Source organism: Erinaceus europaeus, chromosome 3 (genome assembly GCF_950295315.1).
Source record: "Erinaceus europaeus chromosome 3, mEriEur2.1, whole genome shotgun sequence".
NCBI lineage: Eukaryota > Metazoa > Chordata > Mammalia > Eulipotyphla > Erinaceidae > Erinaceus > Erinaceus europaeus.
In genome coordinates, this window is record NC_080164.1 from 127157435 (window position 1) to 127178152 (window position 20718).

A 20718-nucleotide genomic window follows, 5' to 3' on the forward strand; every position below is an offset into this window, starting at 1 on the left:
TTCTCCCTGCAGGTGGGAACCGGGGGCTCGGACCAGATCCTTTCCTATTGTAATATGTGCACTCAACCAGGTGCGCCACCACCCGGCCCCTCCAAATTTGCTTTTTTTTAAAATTGTTGTAGTTATTGTTATTGTTGTCTTTATTGATGTTGTCATTGTTGGATAGGACAGAGAGAAATGAAGAGAGGAGGGGAAAACAGAGAGGGGGAGAGAAGATAGACATCTGCAGACCTGCTTCACCATCTGTGAAGCGAATCTCCTGCAGGTGGGGAGCCAGGGGCTCGAACCAGGATCCTTATGCCGGACCTTGCGCTTTGCTTAACCCACTGTGCTACCGCTCGGCTCCACCAAATTTGCTTTTATGGCTTGCAAAATAGCTTGTCTGTCTCAAGCCTGGGCCCTACAACAGTGGAAGAAGCTTAAGTGCTATCATCTTTCCTTCTCTTCCTCTGTCACTGTGTATCTGAAAAGTTGGCTTGGAGCAGTGAAACCCAGACAGCAATAACAACAACACAAATGGTTTGAATACCACAAGAATTGGTTTTGCTCACTGCATTTACATACAACCAAGCACATTACTTGATACATGGCAGGTACTCACATGTTTGTAGAAAGAGGGGAGGGAAGGGCAACAAAAGGGAAGAAATAAATAAATATTAAAACATACACATAAAAAAAAAAAGAAAGAGGGGAGGGAGGGAAAAAGAAGGGAGAAAAGGAAGACAGTTATAAAGCCGGACTCCAGTCCTTTTATTCTATTTATTTTATTATTTTTTTTTGTATAATAGCCACACATGAATGGGATGTAGAACCTTTGAAATAACTGTTTAGGTGCCAACAAATAGCACAATAAATTGGAGATATTATCCTTCCTATAGATGGTACATTATATAAATATGAAACTAATAACCTTAAATTCCCACTTTGATCCAGTCCAACTTTTTTCAGGCAGCTTTATGCAAATATTTGCAGCTAGCCTTGCCACTAAGTCACTCATTCATGTAGGCATATATTCATTCATTCAACAGATACTTTCTTTCTCTCTTTCTCTGTCTCTCCCTATCTCACCAGAGCACTGCTCAGCTCTGAATTATGGTGGTGTGGGGATTGAACTTGAGACTTTGGAGCCTCAGGAATGAGAGTCTTCGTGTGTGTGTGTGTGTGTGTGTGTGTGTGTGTGTGTGTGTGTGTGTGTCTGGAGTGAGAGGCCTGGGCAGGGACTGAGGTCAGCTCCAGAGGCAGTCACTGGAAGGCTTTATTTGAACTGTAAAGCAATATAATACATGGTCAGATTTGTTTTAGGTAAACCACCCCAACAGTTGTGACATAAAGAAAATGACTCCCTCCTCTGTCAGAATAATGCATGCCAAGGTCTCAGATCTGCCATTTTAGGGCTAGGAGTGTTCTATAAATTTGTTAATAATGTTATTTACTATTCCATTGATCTTAATGGCACAGAAGAGGTGATATATGTCAATTAATGTAATCAACTTTATTTTTATTAAAAGATTTTATTTATTTATTAATGAGAAAGACAGGAGGAGAGAGAGAAAGAACCAGCCACCACTTTGTTACATATGCTGCCAGGGACTGAACTCAGGACCTCATGCTTGAGAGGCCAATGCTTTATCCACTGCGCCACCTCCCAGACCACTGTAATGAACTTTAGATGGACTTTTATTGCACCAAAGTAAAAGACTCTGGGGTGGGGGGGAGGGTTCAGGTCCTGGAATATGATGGCAGAGGAGGACCTAGTGGCGATTGAATTCTTATGTGGAAAACTGGGAAATCTTGTACATGTACAAACTATTGTATTTTTTTTTAAAGATTTTACTTATTTATTAATGAGAAAGATAGGAGGGCAGGGGTAGATAGCATAATGGTTATGCAAAGTGACTCTAATGCCTGAGGCTCCAAAGCCCCAGGTTCAGTCCCTTGCACCACCATAAGGCACAGCTGAGCAGTGCTCTGGTTAAAAAAACAAAACAAAACAAAACAAAACAAAACAAAACAAAAAGGAATCTATTAAAAAAAAATAGGAGGAGAGAAAAAACTAGATTTCACTGTGGTACATATGTTGCTGGGGATTGAACTCAGGAACTCATACTTGACTTCAATGTTTTATCCACTGCACCATCTCCCAGACCACCAAACTATTGTATTTTACTGTAAACCATCAATCCCCCAATAAAGAAATCAAAACAAACAAACAAAAATAGATGAACCTTAAAAGACACTGATCTTGCGCTGAGTTAAATAGAAAGTTTGGGAAACCCACTTTGGGGGGATATGAGAAAATCTACAGATTTCTTCTTTTTTTTTTTTTTTTTTTTTTACATTCAACAGTAAATACAATAGTTTGTACATGCATAACATTCCCCAGATTCCCATTTAACAATACAACCCCCACTATGTCATTCATCATCTTTCATGGACCTGTATTCTCCCCACCCACCCACCCCAGTCTTTTACTTTGGTGCAATACTCCAATTTCATTTCAGGTTTGACTTGTGTTAATCTACAGATTTCTAAGTCTCCTCCCCTTCCCCCCTTATTTTTTTGCCTCCAGGGTTATCTTTGGAGCTTGGTGCCTGCATTATATTAATCCACTGCTCTTGGAGGCTTATTTTTTCCATTTTGTTGCCCTTGTTTATCTTTATTACTGTCGTCGTCGTTGAAATGGAGAGAAATGGAGAGAGGAGAGGAAGACAGAGGGGGAGTGAAAGATAGACACCTGCAGACTTGCTTCACTGCTTGTGAGGCGAACCCCCTGCAGGTGGGGAGGGTGGGGGCTCAAACCCGGATCCTATGCAGTTCCTTGAGCTTCGCACCATGTGCGCTTAACCTTCTTTTTTTTTTTTTTTTTTTTTTACAAACTGGACAGACAGACAGCATTATCATCAAGATTTACTATTAGAGGTGGACCAGAACATCACTTGGCACACGTGATGGATGCAGCAGTCAACTTTGGGACCTCCATGCCTGAGCGTCCAATGCTTTATCCACTGTGCTGTTTACCTATTGTTCTTTTTTTTTTTTTTAATTTAAGAAAGGATTAATTAACAAAACCATAGGGTAGGAGGGGTACAACTCCACACAATTCCCACCGCCCAATCTCCATATCCCACCCCCTCCCCCGATAGCTTTCCCATTCTCTATCCCTCTGGGAGCATGGACCCAGGGTCATTGAGGGTTGCAGAAGGTAGAAGGTCTGGCTTCTGTAATTGCTTCCTCGCTGAACATGGGCGTTGACTGGTCGGTCCATACTCCCAGTCTGCCTCTCTCTTTCCCTAGTAGGATGGGTCTCTGGGGAAGCTGAGCTCCAGGACACATTGGTGGTGTCTTCAATCCAGAGAAGTCTGGCCGGCATCCTGATGACACCTGGAACCTGGTGACTGAAAAGAGAGTTAACATACAAAGCCAAACAAATTGTTGAGCAATCATGGACCCAAAGCTTGGAAAAGTGGAGAGGAAGTATTAGGGAGGTACTCACTGCAAACTCTAGTATACAGAAGTATACTTTCTTACTTTGGTGCCATACTCCAAACTCAGTCAATTTCTGCTTTGCGTTTCTACTTCTTTTTTTTTTTTTTTTTTTTTTTTTTTACATGCATAACATTCCCCAGATTCCCATTTAGCAATACAACCCCAATGCGCTTAACCTTCTGTGCTACAGCCCGGTCTCTTTTCCTCTTCTTTTGTACCAGAGTACTGCTCAGCTCTGGTTTATGGTGGTTTGGGGCATTGAACCTGGGACTTCGGAACCTCAGCCATGAGTCTCTCTTTCTGTCTCCCCCCGCCCCTCCAGTGTTATCATTGGGGCTCGGTGCGTGCACTACGAATCTACTGCTCCTGGAGGCTGTTTTTTCCATTTTGTTGCCCTTGTTGTGATTGCTATTGCTGCTGCTGTTGTTGTTGTTGGACAAGACAGACAGAAATCGAGAGATGAAGGGAAGACAGAGAGGAGAGAAAGACAGACAGACACCTGCAGGCTTGCTTTACAACTTGTGAAGCAACCAGACCCCCATGCAGGTCCGGGACTCAAACGGGGATCTGGTCGTTGCGCTTTGCGCCATAGGTGCTTAACCTGCTGCGCTACCGCCCAACCCTCCCCATGAGAGTCTCTTTGCATAACCATCATGCTATCTCCCCACCTCTGTTTTTCCATTCTTCATGTTTTCTTTTTTCTTCTCTTGCAGGGGAGTCGCTTCACAGGTGATGAAGCAGGCCTGCTGGTGTCTATCTTTTTCTCCCCCTTTCTGTCTTCCCCTCCTCTCTGCATTTCTCTCTGTCCTATCCAACAACGATATCGATAACTACAACAATAAAACAAGAGCAACAAAAGGCAATAAATAAATATTTTTAAAAATCTTAAAAAAAAAAAAAAAAAGAAAGAGGGCGGAGGGTAGATAGCATAATGGTTATGCAGAGACTCTCCTGCCTGAGGTCCAAAGTCCCAGGTTCAATCCCCCGCACCACCATAAGCCTGAGCTGAGCAGTGCTCTGGTTAAAAAAATAAAAAAAGAAGAAGAAAGAAAAGACAGCTGCAGAATTAGAAATTTTAAAAAGGCCACAATCGGGTATTACTACCAATAGCACATTTTTTCAGTAAGAGCACTTGGCACTGAAGATGGTTCAAGTAGTCGCACTGGAACCACTAAACACGGGGTGCTAGTCCGCACGGAGCGCAGGAGGTAACACTGCCAACCGGGCACTTACGCCCTCCTCTAAGAGGCTTGAAAGCCTCTTTTGGTTCCCGCCCCCTTTCCTCTTGCTCTGTCTAATCCCTTCCCCTCTTGTCCATTCCGGAAGGGAACCTTTTTCAGACTTTTCCAGTTGACACGTAGGATCACTTTAGTCGACACAATCCGGCATAGCCAACATGGCGGCGGCCGTGAGCTACCTCCGTAGAGGTAAAACGGGAGGGGTTGTCTGGGCCTGCGGGCAAACCAAGTCTGTCTCCGAGTCTCCGGTTGCAGCGAAGTGCAAACCGGAATCTCCTAGCCATTGGTCTGGTCTGCATCGGAGACTCGAAAAACCTACTGTTTCTGGGTTCTAGATTGTCTGGAGGGTCATTACTGCTTAGTAGCGATTTTATTATATTCCTTTTGAAGCCGTCCATTCTCGCGGTGGCATGGGAGGGGGACCTGTATCTCCCATAGAAACGGAGGCAAGTAGAGGATCTGTCTCCAGTAAGGGGCTGTGGGGTGGAGGAGAAACATGAAGCTGGTTCTGACAAAGAAAAGGTGGTATATTTTGAGTGGTTTACATCTGTAAACTCTAAGTTTGCAATGCTCTTTGATACTTTTGCTCTCCAGTTCTTAAAATTCCATTCATTTGGAAACTAGTTCTGCAATGCTGCTTAGTAGCAGCGCTCCTTCCCCCACCGCATGCAGTTTATAAGGTTCGGTTTTCTGCTTGGGATTACAACCCCCTCCTTTTTTTTTTTGGTGCAGTCCTTTCTTTCGGTTTCGTTTCGTTCCCCCCCTTTTAGCATTATTATTTTAACTTATTTTATTTATTGGATAGAAACAGCCAGAAATCAAGAGGGAAGAGGGTGATAGAGAGAGACAGACACCTGCAGCCTTGCTTTACTATTCATGAAGCTTTCCCGCTGCAGGTGGGGAGCAGAGGCTCCAACCTGGGTCCTTGCGCATTGTAATACATGCGCTCAACCAGATGCCCTACCACCTGGCCCCTAACATTATTTTTTAACCAGAGCACTGATCAGCTCTGGCTTATTGGTGTTGCGGGGGCTTGAACCTGGAACGTCAGAGCCTCAGGCATGAGAGTCTCTTGCATAACCATTGTTATCTACCCCCGCCCAAAAAAACCAATTAAAATTTTTATTATTTTTATTTATTGGATAGAAATGGCCAGAAATTGAGAGGGAAAGGGGTGATAGAGAGAGACACCTGCAACACAGTTTCACCACTCATAAAGCTTTCCCCCCACTAGGTGGGCACTGGGGCCTCGAACCTGGATTCTTGAGCATTCTTGAGCACTGTAACATGTTCCTTCAACCAGGTACGCCACCACCCAGCCCCTAGTTTTGTGCTTTTCTTTTTCTTAAATATTTTTATTTTATTTTTATGTATTACTGGATAGAGACAGAGAACTTGAGAGGGGAGGTAGAGAAACAGACACCTACAGCCCTGCTTCACCACTTGTGAAGCTTTCCCCCTGCAGCTAGGGACCAGGGGCTTGAACCTGGGTCTTTGTGCACTGTCATGAGTGTGATTAACCAGGTGCGCTATCAAGCACAGTGGTGCAAATTGCTATTTCATTAAGGCAGATCTTTAATTGATGACAATTAAAGATGACGATTGATCCACATTTTAAAGAGAAAGAAACTATCCTGTTAGGTATGCAGCCAAGTTCATGTAACTATTAAATATCAAAGAACTGAGGCTTACATTCCTAGACCACTGACTATGAAAAAAAAGAAGCAACAAGGGGCCAGGTGGTGGTGGCACCTAGTTAAGTATACACATTGCAGTGTGCAAGGACCCAGGTTCAAGCCCCTGGACCCTACCTGCAGGGCTTCAGGTGTCTCTGCTTCTTTCCCTCTCTATCTCCCCGCATTCCCTTTCAGTTTCTCTCTGTCTCTATCTGATGATATACATAGAAATATTTAAAAGGAAAAAAAAAAGGAAAAGCTGCATAATAGTTTTCAATTTCAGCTTTTCACAAGAAATTTCACTGTCGAAACCAGCATTTTCTACTTGGTATAGTTGTTGAACTTTATCAAAAGTATATCTTTATAGAAAAAACTTGCATTGTCTTCATGTGGGACAGAAATAATGTTATTTAAACAAACCACCAAAAGAAGTAGCCTTTTTTCCTTCAAGCATTGCCTTTTCTTGTCAGTCAGGATGCCACATTCTTACTCTTCTTGTAGTCTCACATGCACCTCTCACATCATGTTGCTATTTTCAAATATTTATTTATTCATTCCCTTTTGTTGCCCTTGTTTTATTGGTGGTGTTATTGCTGTTGTCGTTGTTGTATAGGACAGAGAGAAATGGAGAGAGGAGGGGAAGCGGGGAGGGGCAGGGGGATGAGAAATATAGACTCTTGCAGACCTGCTTCGTGAAGCAGGTGGGGAGCCGGGGGCTCGAACTGGGATTCTTATGCTGTTCCTTGCGCTTGGCACCTCGTGGCTTAACCTGCTGCGCTACCGCCAGACTTCCAATGTTGCTATTTTTTTCTGTCATTCATTCATTCATATACATCTTTCATTGCCACAAAGGCTATTGCTGGGGCTCAGTGCCTATACGAAGAATCCACTGCTGCTTCCAGCAACAGTCTTTTTTCCCTTTTTCTTCCTTTTTGCATAGAGACAAATTGAGATGGAAGGAGAAGATAGAGAAGGAGAGGTAGACACCTCAGCATTGGTGAAGCTCTCCCCACCACCCAAAGGTGGACAACAGGGGCTTGACTGTCCTAAATATTTTACTCTGGAATGTTCCAGGAGCCAAGATTCTGTCCATCATAGCTGTAGTGATCTTTTCCAAATCTTGTAATCTTTGTCAGATAATTGACATCGTTTTTTAAAAATTTCTTTATTGGGGAATTAATGTTTTACATTAAATACTTGACATCTTAATGTCTCTAAAAAGTAATGGGGGCCTTGCTATTGAACTTTAGATTCTTTTTTTTTTCTAATATTTATTTATTTTGGAGAGAGGGAGGGAGGGAGAAAGAGAGAGGGTGCCACCAGAGCACTGCTCAGCTCTGGCTTTTGGTGGTGCAGGGGATTGAACCTCGAACTTCAGAATCTCAGGCATGAAAGTCTTTTGCATAACCATTATGTTGTCTCCCTAGCCCAGACTTTAGATTTATTTATTTATTTGTTTGTTCATTTATTTAGTTTTGCCTCCATGGTTATTGCTGGGGCACAGTGCCTACTCTATGAATCCACTGCCCCTGGTGGCCATCTTTTTTCCATTTGTTGCTGTTGGGTATGACAGAGAGAAATTGAGAGAAGAGTGGAAGACAGAAAAGGGGAGAGAAAGATAGACACCTGCAGACCTGCTTCACCGCTTGCAAAAAAGCGATCCCAGGTGGCTCGAACCTGGTTTCTTGTGCTGAACTGTGATCCTTGAGCCAGGACCTTGAGCACACTTTGCATTATGTATGCGGTAACTTGGTGTACTACCACCTGGCCCCCAAACTTTAGATCCTTAAACTAATCTGCCCATTAGACAGGTCTTTAAAGGTCATTCCAGATGTCATTCTTGTATCTTCATAGAATTCCAGCTTTCCTGTGGAAGATTAGAGATAACACTGAGTTTATTGATCAAATAACTTTAGGGAATTCTGGGCTGATAACAAGCCATGGGAAAATAGATGTTGCAACCCCTTAAAATGATACTTTAAATGTAAAAGCCCCTAGGAAGGAATTAACTTGAAGGGTTTAAGGACCAGAATAAAGGCTTCTACTGAGCAAGTAGGAGAGTGGTGTTGATAGACAAGGAGGAGCTAAGGACTTGTAGCTAGCTTTTTATTTTTTTTAAATAACTTTTTAATTTATTTATTCATGAGAAAGATAGGGGAGAGAGAGAAAGAACCAGACATCACTCTGGTACATGTGCTGCTGGGGATTGAACTCAGGACCTCATGCTTGAGAGTCCAAAGCCTTATCCACTGTGTCACCTCCTAGACCTCAGTAGCTAGCTATTCTGCCAACATAGTAGTGTGTACCTAGAAACTTAAACCTACAAAAAATTCACTTGCTATGTTGCTGAGTCTTAGAATTTCCATATTATTGGTCATTACATGGGTATATAAGATAAAAATTTTTTAAAGATTTTATTTATTTATTTTATTTATTAATAAGAAATGATAGGAGAGAGAAAGAACCAGACATCACTCTGGTACATGTGCTGCCAGGGATTGAACTCAGGACCTCATGCTTGATAGTCCAATGCCTGATCTACTGCTCCACCTCCTGGATCACTGTATAAGATAAATTGAGTTTTTAAATTTTATTATTATTGTTATTATTATTATTTTTTTTAGCAAAGTACAGATCTATTTAGGAAAAGACACCTAAGGTCCATGTCATCTTAGTTGTTAAGATAAAGCAGCGGGCAAGGTTGGAGAGTATAATGGCTATGCAAACAGACTCTCATGCCTGAGGCTCCAACGTCCCAGGTTCAATCCCCTGTACCACCATAGGCCAGAGCTGATCAGTGCTCTGGTAAAAATAAATAAATTAATTAAATAAATTAAAAAGTTAAAAAAAAAAAAGAAAGCAGCAAGTGGAACAGGAAATGAAGTTAAAGAAAGGAAAAGATATTACATTCTCCATCCAGTCAAGCTTGTCTCCAAGTGACAAAATGCTACCCCTGGAGTAGAATATGTACCTAGTTAGAGAAAAAAAGCAAAGGAAAAAGGAATAAGTGAGACAAGCCTGAAAATTTTAATCTTCACTGCATTCTTTTTTTTATTTCTTTTTATTTTTTTAAATATTTATTTTATTTATTTATTCCCTTTTGTTGCCCTTGTTGTCTTATTGTTATAGTCGTTGTTGGTTAGGAAATGGAGAGAGGAGGGGAAGACAGAGAGGAGGAGAGAAAGATAGACACCTGCAGACCTGCTTCACCGCCTGTGAAGCGACTCCCCTGCAGGTGGGGAGCCGGGGTTCGAACCGGGATCCTTATGCCGGTCCTTGTGCTTTGCGCCACCTGCACTTAACCCGCTGCGCTACAGCCCGACTCCCACTGCATTCTTTTTATTAGTGTTTTATTGAAGCAACATTGCATTGCAACATGTTTATCTTTTTAAAAAAATTTATTCCCTTTTGTTGCCCTTGTTTTTTATTGTTGTAGTTATTATTATTGTTGTTGATGATGTCATTGTTGTTGGATAGGACAGAAAGAAATCAAGAGAGGAGGGGAAGCCAGACGGGGGGAGAGAAAGATAGACATCTGCAGACCTGCTTCACCGCCTGTGAAGTGACTCCCTTGTAGGTGGGGAGCCAGGGGCTCTAACTGGGATCCTTACAGCGGTCCTTGTGCTTTGCGCCATCTGCGCTTAACCTACTGCACTACCGCCTGACTCCCCTATTTCTTTTTAATTATCTTTTTACTTATTTATTGGATAGAGACAGTCAGAAATCAAGAGGGAAGGAGGGATAGAAAGGGTGAGAGACAGAGACATCTGCAGTACTGCTTCACCACTTGTGAAACTTTTCCCTTGCAGGTGGGGACTGGGGGCTCAAACCTGGGTCCTTGTGCACTGTAACATGTGCACTCAACCAGGTGCATCACCACCCGGTTGGATAGATAGAGGGGAAGAGAGATAGACACCTACAATACTGCTTCAACACTCTCAAAGCTTTCCCCCTGCAGGTGGGGGTTTGGGGTTCAAACCTTGGTCCTTGCACGTTGTAAAATGTATTCTCAAGCAAGTGCACCCTCACCTGGCCCCACATAAGTTTCAAATGTGACTCATTGAAGATTAACGTGCTATCTACCCCTGCCCCACTTACTAAATTTCTTGCACCATGATTTAAAATAACATCCCTGCCATATTTAATTAATTAATTAATTTTTTTTACCAGAGTACAATTCAGCTCTGGTTTATGGTGGGTGTGGGGGATTAAACCCTAGGACTTTGGAGAGTCAGACATGGCAATCTCTTTGCATAACCATTATGTTATATACCCCTTACACTCCTGCCCCCACTTACTGAATTCTTTGCATCATGATTTAAAATAACATCCCCTGCCATATTTCATATCCTGTAGATATGCTTTGGTCTTTCACTGGGCTAGTTACTCTTCAATCTAATGCTCTCCCAATTGAGCTATTTCGGCACACTGGGCTAGTTACTCTTTTATTGGCTTGTCTTTCTTTTCTCTCCTTTTCTTTTTTTTAAATTTTATTTATTTATTAATGAGAAAGATAGGAGGAGAGAGAGAAAGAACCAGGCATTAGTGTGGTACATGGGGATTGAACTCAGGACCTCATGTTTGAGAATCTAATGCTTTATCCATTGTGCCACTTCCCAGACCACTAGCTAGTTTAGAAAGGTGTTATAGGTGTTTTTTTTTAATGCCGGTCATTGCTGCCATGTGCTTTTAAACTGCTGCGCTACTGCCAAATTCCAGTGTAGTCTTTCTATACTTGTGCCAATATCAAAGTATTTCAGTTGTCATAGTTTTATAAGAAGTCTTGCTCTCTGGTAAGACAGCTCCCTTCAGAAATCGTCTCAGCAGCTCTGAATGCAGAGCACAATTTAAATTATTTTTTAAAGATTTGAGGCTACAAATACATATGCTGTCACAGTAGAAGTAACATACTCTAAGCCTGAGCCATCTTAAGTTAAAAATATGTGAAGACAAAATTGTTCTGTTAGATGTGTTTGCTCACTTTAGTGCAGTTTCCATGATTACACTTTATTTTTTACTTTTATTTTATTTTATGAATGAGGCAATTTATTAACCCAGCATAATTTGTTCTAATGCTTCTTGTTGGCAGCTGCCACCTGTCTGGCGATTCTGTCCAGATCTTTCTGTCCCTGAGGTGTCAGTTTGCGGCCCCATCTTGGTCCTTTTCCACCATTTTCAGCCCTTCTAGGGCTTGGAGGACTTGGCGGGCCATACTCTTGAAGTGGCTGGGCATGACACCTTTTCTCTGACGTCCTCCATAAATCTTGGTCATGGAGCCAACCCCAGCACCACCCCGAAGGTACAGGTGCTGTGCTGTGGAAGCAGCTTGTGTGTAGAACCAGTTCTCGCTGAAGGGAGCAAGCTCTTTATGCTTAGCCAGCTTGACCGTGTTCACCCATTCTGGGACCTTCAGCTTCCCGGACTTTTTGAGGAAGGCTGCCAGAGCTCGAAAGAACTCCTGTTGGTTCATGTCTTTTACAGTAACTCCAGGCATCGTGCAGCCTCTGCGCTGCCAGCCAGGGGAGTTATTTTAATTTTTGTCATCACTGGAACTTCACTGCTCCTGGATATTTTTCAGATGTCTAAAGAGGCAAGAGAGAGAAAGAGAGAGAGAACTCACCACACCAAAGTGCCATACAGTGCAGTGGGAGCCAAGCTTGAACCTGGGCCGCACATATGCCAAAACCATGCACTAAGTGAGCTATTTCTTATTTATTTAGCCCCCCTTTTTTTGCCCTTGTTGTTTAACATTGTTGTGGTTATTATTGTTGTTGTTACTGATGTTGTTGTTGGATAGGACAGAGAGAAATGGAGAGAGGAGGGTAAGACAGAGAGGGGGAGAGAATGAGAGACACCTGTAGACCTGCTTCACCACCTGTGAAGCAACTCCCCTGCAGGTGGGGAACCAGGGGCTCGAACCTGGATCCTTATGCGGGTCCTTGCACTTTGCACCACGTGCACTTAACCCACTGCGCCACCGCCCCACTCCCCTAAGTGAGCTGTTTCTCCAGCCCTCATGATTACACTTTAAAAGACTAGTTAAGAACCACACAAAAGGACCACGAGATGGCTCAGTGTGTAGAGTGTGGGCCTAACTATATGTGAGAACCTGGGTATCATATGGGAGCGTCATGGACTGCACTGAGAGCTCCTTGGACAGTGGTGAGCTGTTTTGGCAGCTTTCCCTTCTCTAATTTAGAAGGAAGAAATTGGTCTAGGGAGGCAGCTCATTGTTGTAGTGTGTGTGCTTAACCAGGTGTACCACCATCTGGCCAGCAAGGCAGCTCATTGTTATCACACGTGTGCATTGTCCTTGGTTCAGACCTGGTGCTGCACCATATTAAAAATTCCATTGACTATTGAATATTTTTGTTGTGGAATAAATGGATTGGAAATGTAAAAATTATATAGGTAATATTTATTTAATACTAATGTTTTATATGTTCTTTTTTTTTTTGCAAGTTTTGATGCATCATCAAAGGCATAGTCTTTCCAAGATCATTTATCAGGCGCCCCTTCATCCTTGTTCCCTATGTAGTCAGATGTCCAGCAGACATTTTGCTACTGCTGTAAAGTAAGTATTTTAACATTTTATTTTATTTGCTATCATTTAAACTTTTTATTTCAAAGTATGCCTCATTTCATAAAGACATATAGGCCCTATACTTGACTTTAGCCAAAAGACTAAGAAGCTGTCATTAAGACATAGGGACATGTGTTGAATAGTTGTAAAAAATTACTGTATCTGCTTCTTTGACCTGTGGTTCTGAAGCAAAGTTATGACTTGTTATAATACTTAATGTTTATTGATCACTGACATTCAATAAATTTAATATGTAATTTATATCAAAGTTACTGCTTCTGGCTTCTTTTTTGAGATTGAAACAAGGCAGGCACAGATAGATTATATAATTTGTCTGAGGCCATAGAATTAGTAAATTTTGGAGCTGGGATTTTGTGACTTAATATGGGCAGGGGTAGATAGCATAATGGTTATGCAAAGAGACTCATGCCTGAGGCTATAAGGTCCCAACTTCAGTCCCCCACACTACCATAAGCCAGAGCTGAGCAGTGCTCTGGTTAAAAAAAAAAAAAGAGAGAAAAGAAGTACTTAATGTTGTTCTCTGCCCCCGACTTTGACACAGAACTCTTAAGCCCCTTATAATCTGCAGAGTAATATGAATTCCAGGAGCATCTATTCTAATATTTTACCCAGCTCTTGAAAGAGAGTTTCTAAAACCTTTTTAATACTCTGGGTTTTACAAGCACACTTTGTTCAAATGCAATTACTCGTGGTGGGCTCCTGAATAGTCACCAGAAAGGCCAAGCTATGATTAGAAGCTTGGAACTTTTAGCCCCACTTCTCATTTTCCGGGCTGGGGAGAGGGGCTAAAGACTGAGTTTATAATTGGTCATGTCTATGTGATAAACCTTCATAAAAATCTCTTGAGTTTTGGGGCTCAGGGACCTTCTGAGTCCATGAACGCATTCACATGCTGGAGAGATTCAGTGCATCCTATCCTTATGGGGCCAAAAGCTCCTATATTCCAGATCTTTTGGGGGTGTATAGTGAACAAGCAAATGTTAAGTAAGGGTTTCTCTGAGTTCTCTGTGCATTTTTAGCAAATTATGAATGTGGAGAGAATGTGGGACCTACTGATTTATAGTTTATTGTTCAGGAATTTGAAGCCCTCAGTTTGAAATTGGTATTTGAAATTGGGGTTGAGCCCTTCTTCTTCTAGCGTTTGCCTTTCTTCCATAGCCAGTCAACAGCGTCAGGTTGAACCTGATATAAAGTTTCGAGACCTCCTTTGAATCTGGAGAGGTGGCAATCGTTGACTGTGGGTCATAGTCTGTCTGTAGCCGCAGGGGCAGTTCGGGTCGTCTCTGGCTCCCCAGCGATGGAACATAGCGGCGCACCGGCAATGGCCTGTTGGATAGCGATTGAGGAGGGCCCAATCATAACGTGCTAGGTCAAAGCCGGGTTGACGCTTGCAGGGGTCTGTGATGAGGTGTTTGTTCTTTACCTCAGCTGACTGCCAGCTCTGTTTCCAAGAGACTGGAACAGAGAAGTTCAGTGTAGGCGTAGGGGACCAGATTGGGTGACGAGACGTCAAGCGTTGGACAGGGTGGGTGAAGACATCCGCGTATATTGGCAGGTTCGGTCGAGCGTAGACGTGGGAAATGAACTTAGATGATGTCGCATCCCAACGAATATCTGGCGGGGTGATGTTGCTAAGAACTGGCAGCCATGGAACGGATGGTTCCAGAAATTATCCTCATGGAGGAATATAATTTGGAATCGACCAAGTGGACATGGGGGCTACGGAACCATACTGGGGCACAGTATTCTGCAGTGGAATAGCATAATGCCAGAGATGATGATCGTAGTGTGGAAGCGCTCGCGCCCCATGAGGAGCTGGCCAGTCTTGCAATGATGTTATTCTTCACGCCCACCTTTGCTGCAGTTTTTATGAGATGTTCGTGAAATGACAGGGTGCGATCGAGAGTAACACCAAGATAGACTGGCTGGGCTTCATGCCGGATTCTCGTATCGCCAAGCTGCACATTAAGCTCACGTGAGGCCGAGGCATGGTGTAGATGGAAAACAGATGATACCGTTTTTGCAGTGCTAGGGATTAGTTGCCATTTTTTACAGTAATCAGATATCAGAGACATGTCTTTCTTGAGTGTTTCCTCGAGGATGTCGAACTTTGATGCCTGAGTTGCACAGCAGATGTCATTGGCGTAGATGAACTTCCTTGAAGAAGTTTCTGGGAGGTCATTGATGTAAATATTAAATAGCATAGGAGCCAGAGCCCTGAACAGTGGGGTCTGATGTTAAACCTACATATATAGGGTCAAAATTATATTGACTGATAAATAACATTGTGAAGTGAAAGGATGTGTACATTTCTAATTCTGATAAGTAATAACAAACTTCTTTCATAGAGGTTTTATTAATTTACATACTTGCCAGTAAGATTCAGAATGACAAAAGTGAAGCAAGCACAAGCTTGTCTCCAATCTAATTTTAAAAATCAGCCAAAAAAAAAAAAACCTGTTTCAAGGGCTGTGGAGATAGCATAATGCTGATGTAAACAACAACAATGATAACAACACATTTAAGGTCTGGGGCTCTGAAATCCCAGACTCAATCCCAACACTACCATAAGTCAGAGCTGAGCAGTGCTCTAGTATAAAAAAAAAAAAGTTTGCGGGAGCCTTTAGAGTAAGGTATTTCAGTGAGGTAGAGGCATGAAAAGTGAATGATAGGGAGTCAGGCGGAAGCGCAGCAGGTTAATCGCACGTGGTATGAAGTGCAAGGACTGGCATTAGGATCCCGGTTGGAGCCCCCGCCTCTCCACCTGCAGGAGAGTCGCTTCACAGGTGGTGAAGCAGGTCTGCAGGTGTCTGTCTTTCTCTCCCCTCTCTCTGTCTTCCCCTCCTGTCTCCATTTCTCTTTGTCTTACCTAACAAAGACACCAATAACAACAACAATAACTACAACAACAATAAGATACAAGGGCAATAAAAGTGAAAATAAATAAATATTAAAAAAAGAAGTGAATGATAATGGATATCATAGAATAATCTGATATGGTTTGAATATAGGTTAGAGGTGGCTATGTAGCTTTTTTTGTTATTAATAATAAGTATTTAAAACAACTTTTTAAAATTATCTTTATTTATTTATTGGATAGAGACAGCCAGAAATCGAGGGGGGGACAGAGAGGAAGAGAGACAGACACCTGCAGCACTGCTTCACCGCTTGTGTGAAGTTTTCCTCTGCAGGTGAGGACTGGGGACTCGGACCTGGACCCTTGCACACTGTAACATGTGCGCTCAACCAGGTGCACCACCACCTGGTCCCTTAATAGTAAGTTCTATGAGTGTAAGATTACAATGTATAGTTCCCCACCACTAAAGTTCTGTATCCCCAAAGTTTACCATAGTTCTTACAAGTCTTACAGTTGGTTTGGCTTTTTTTTTTTTTTTTTTTGGCAACTTCATGTGAATCAAATCTTTGGATCCCACCTATGAGTGAAACCATCTGCTAGTTGTCTTTCATCTCTGTTTATTTAGCTAAGCATAATCACCTCCAGTCCCATCCATTTGTCTCAAGGGACACAATATCATCTTTTCTGATTGCAGAGTAGTTTTCCATGGAATAAATATCCCATGACTTCTTTAGCCAATTAGTAATGTAACTATTGATATAAAAAAGGCTGGCCTTCTTTCAGTGTAAATATTACCTGGGTTCTTTTTTTGTTATTGAAAAATTGAAAGAGGGGTGGGGGTGGATAGCTTAATGGTTATGCTGAGACTCTGAGGCTGAGGCTGCAAAGTCCTAGGTTCAGTCCCTTCACCATCACGAACCGGAGCTGAGCAGTGCTCTGGTTAAAAAAACAACAAAACAAACAAACAAACAAAAATGACGGAGAGAGCCCACATTCCTGACAATCTTGGATGTCATCAATCTCTATTTCTTCAATGTATTTTTTTTTCTTCTTCTTCTTCTTCTTCTTCTTCTTCTTCTTATTAGTAGTATTTACTAGAGTACTTCTTAGCTCTGGTTTGTGGTGGTACAGGGAATTGAACCCAGGATGTTGGAGCCTCAAGCACGAGAGTCCCTTAGCATAACCATTCAGCTGTTTCCCCCTACCCCCATTCTTTGTATATCACTGGTCATCTCCATCAGGAACAACATAATGAACCCCTTTTGGTTGTTGTTCCTGATGGAGATAACCAGTGATAATGGAGGGAGGGATCTATTTGAGGTCTAGGCTCATCATGTTTGCGTGGGAATCCCAGGACTCCCCCACTAGGGCCACAGATGATGGGGTAACCTGATAGTGACTAAAGAGTCATCATTAAAGTATGCCAGTCTCTTGCCCTTATTCAGCTTTTGTAATAGGAAGTATTGTATTAATTTTATAATATATTGAAGCATTGTTTTGTTTGTTATCAGAGCACTGCTCAGCTCTGGCTTCTGGTGGTGCTGGGAATTGAACCTGACACCTTTGGAGCCTCAAGCATGGAAGTCTTTTTATAGAGGCACTATGCAGTTCCCACAGTGCTTGAAACAGGTTTTTTTTTTTTTTTTTTAAATGACTGATCACTGCTCAGCTTACCTTTTAGTGGTATAAAGAATTGAACCTGATTGTGGTCTATATATATACAATGGAATACTACTCAGCTGTAAAAAATGGTGGCTTTACCATTTTCAGCCGATCTTGGATGGACCCTGAAAAAATCATGTTGAGTGAAATAAGTCAGAAACAGAAGGATGAATATGGGATGATCTCACTCTCAGGCCGAAGTTGAAAAACAAGATCAGAAAAGAAAACACAAGTAGAACCTGAAATGGAATTGGCATATCGCACCAAAGTAAAAGACTCTGGGGTGGGTGGGTGGGGAGAATACAGGTCCAAGAAGGATTCAGAGGACCTAGTGGGGGTTGTATTGTTATATGGGAAACTGGGGAATGTTATGCATGTACAAACTATTGTACTTACTGTTGAATGTAAAACATTAATTCCCCAATTAAAAAAAAATCAGAAAAGAAAAGAATTGAACCTGAGACTTTGGAGCCTCATATATGGGAGTCTCTTTATATAAAGGCTATGTTATTTCCGTGGCCCATGACTGATTTTTAAAATCAGGAGCGAAGGCAATGCTTGTGCTTGCTTCTCTCTTGTCATTCTGAATCTCCATACCCCTCCATGTATGTGCTTATATACATGGTTTACCACTAGCATTTTTTAAAAATATTTTTTTCTTTTTGTTGCACTTGTTGTTATCGATGTCATTGTTGTTGGATAGGACAGAGAGAAATCAAGAGAGGAGGGGAAGACAGGGAGAGAAAGACACCTGCAGACCTGCTTCACTGCTTGTGAAGCGACTCCCCTGCAGGTGGGGAGTCGGGGGCTGGAACCGAGATCCTTACTCTGGTCATTGCCCTTTGCGCCACGTGTGTTTAACCCGCTTCCCTACCGCCCGACTCCCCGGCATCTTTTTTTTTTAAAGACTTTCTGGTCTGAAGCACCAAAGGGCACAGGTTGTTTATTAGTTTGTTTATATTTTATTTATTTGTTCATGAAGAATGATAGATGGAGAGAAAGAACTAGACTTCACTCTGGTACATGTGCTGACATTGGGCTAGCTCTGACTTCTATTTCTCTTTTGATGATAGCTTCTTTTTCTTTTTCTTTCTTGGATTTCATAATTGTTTGCTGATTGCTGGACATTGTGTGCTGAACAGTGAAGACTGAAGTACATGCCCTTTATGCCCGGAAATGAGTGTAGCTCTTCTGACAGAGCATTGAGTCAGTACAGCCCCAAGTTGAGCTAGGTTTCGGTTTTGTTGTTGCTATGGTTACCACTAGCTTCACATTTCAGTGCTGTCACCTTATGCTGGAAGGTTTTTCTGAGTATTCCTTCCCTCACTGTTTTCTGCCTGCCTGTGCAGCTGTGTCTCAGGAGCTGGAGGTTCCTCTCCACCCTCCACCCTCCCAGCCCCAGGCGGCTGTTCCTGCTACTCACTGCTTGTCAGGAGAGGCACTGCTGAGGAGGCCTTCTCTGATTTCCACACCCAACCTGTATCTTAAATGTGGCTGGGTCTTCATCCTGGTGTCCCCATACCCCCCCCCCCCATTGTTTCTGTCCCTTTTCCTTGTATGTGTTTATTGAGATCTTGTGGGAAAGTGCCTGGACTTGTCCCCAGGCTTTTTTTTTGGGGGTAGGGTGGGGGGGGTAGGGTGGGGGAGATCACTGCTCAGTACTGTTTCTTGCCTTACTTTGCAGGGGAGAAGGTATTGTGTGATCTTTTTAAAAAAGATTTTATTTATTTATTTATTCTTTTTTTAATATAATTCTTTACTGGGGAATTAATGTTTTATATTCAACAGTAAATACAATAGTTTGTACATGCATAACATTCCCCAGATTCCCATTTAACAATACAACCCCCACTATGTCATTCATCATCTTTCATGGACCTGTATTCTCCCCATCCACCCACCCACCCCAGAGTCTTTTACTTTGGTGTAATACTCCAATTCCATTTCAGGTTCGACTTGTGTTTTCTTTTCTAATCTTGTTTTTCAACTTTGGCCTGAGAGTAAGATCATCCCATATTCATCCTTCAGTTTCTGACTTATTTCACTCAACATGATTTTTTTAAGATCCATCCAAGATCGGCTGAAAACAGTGAAGTCACCATTTTTTACAGCTGAGTAGTATTCCATTGTATATATATACCACAACTTGGTCAGCCACTCATCTGTTGTTGGACACCTGGGTTGCTTCCAGGTTTTGGCTATTACAAATTGTGCTGCCAAGAACATATGTGTACACAGATCTTTTTGGATGGATGTGTTGGGTTCCTTAGGATATATCCCCAGGAGGGGAATTGCAGGGTCATAGGGTAGGTCCATTTCTAGCCTTCTGAGAGTTCTCCAGACTGTTCTCCACAGAGGTTGGACCAATTGACATTCCCACCAGCAGTGCAGGAGGGTTCCTTTGACCCCACACCCTCTCCAGCATTTGCTGCTGTTACCTTTTCTGATGTATGACATTCTCACAGGAGTGAAGTGATATCTCATTGTTGTCTTGATTTGCATTTCTCTGACAATCAGAGACTTGGAGCATTTTTTCATGTGTTTCTCGGCCTTTTGGATCTCTTCTGTGGTGAATATTCTGTCCAAGTCCTCCCCCCATTTTTGGATGGGGTTATTTGTTGTCTTGTTGTTGAGTCTGGCAAGCTCTTCATATATGTTGGTTATTAAACTCTTACCTCATGTATGGCATGTAAAGATCTTCTCCCATTCTGTGAGGGGTCTCTTGATTTGGGTAGTGGTTTCTTTTGCTGTGAAGAAGCTTTTTAATTTAATGTAGTCCCATAGGTTTATACTTGCCTTAGTCTTCCTTGTAATTGGATTCGTTTCATTGAAAATGTCTTTAAAATTTATGCGGAAAAAAGTTCTGCCAATATTTTCCTCTAAGTATCTGATAGTTTCTGGTCTAACATCCAAGTCCTTGATCCACTTGGAATTTACTTTTGTATTTGGTGAAACAGAGTGATTCAGTTTCATTCTTCTGCATGTTTCAACCCATTGTTTCCAACACCATTTGTTGAAGAGACTCTGCTTTCTCCATGTAATAGTGTGGGCCCCTTTGTCAAAGATTAGATGTCCATAGGTGTGGGGCCTCATTTCTGGGCTCTCAGTTCTATTCCACTGGTCAGTGTGTCTGTTCATGTTCCAGTACCAAGCAGTTTTGATGACAATGGCCCTATAATACAGTTTGAGATCTGG

At 42.3% G+C, this 20718-nt stretch overlaps 2 protein-coding genes across 2 annotated transcripts in view; one reads left to right on the plus strand and one right to left on the minus strand.

Annotated features, from left to right (window-relative positions):
• Positions 1-4760: 4760 nt before the first annotated feature.
• MRPL1 (mitochondrial ribosomal protein L1) overlaps positions 4761-20718 on the plus strand; it is a 71713-nt gene continuing 55755 nt past the window's right edge. The window contains exons 1-2 of the mRNA XM_007519830.3: positions 4761-4913; positions 12863-12974. Coding sequence (XP_007519892.1) covers positions 4883-4913; positions 12863-12974 — 143 coding nt within the window. The 5' untranslated portion in view covers positions 4761-4882. The remainder of the gene's footprint in view (positions 4914-12862; positions 12975-20718) is intronic.
• On the minus strand, positions 11407-11945 carry LOC103110661 (small ribosomal subunit protein eS19-like). The gene has a single exon (XM_060188623.1). It carries the CDS (start codon positions 11892-11894, stop codon positions 11538-11540), a length of 357 nt encoding a protein of 118 aa, XP_060044606.1. The 5' UTR covers positions 11895-11945; the 3' UTR covers positions 11407-11537.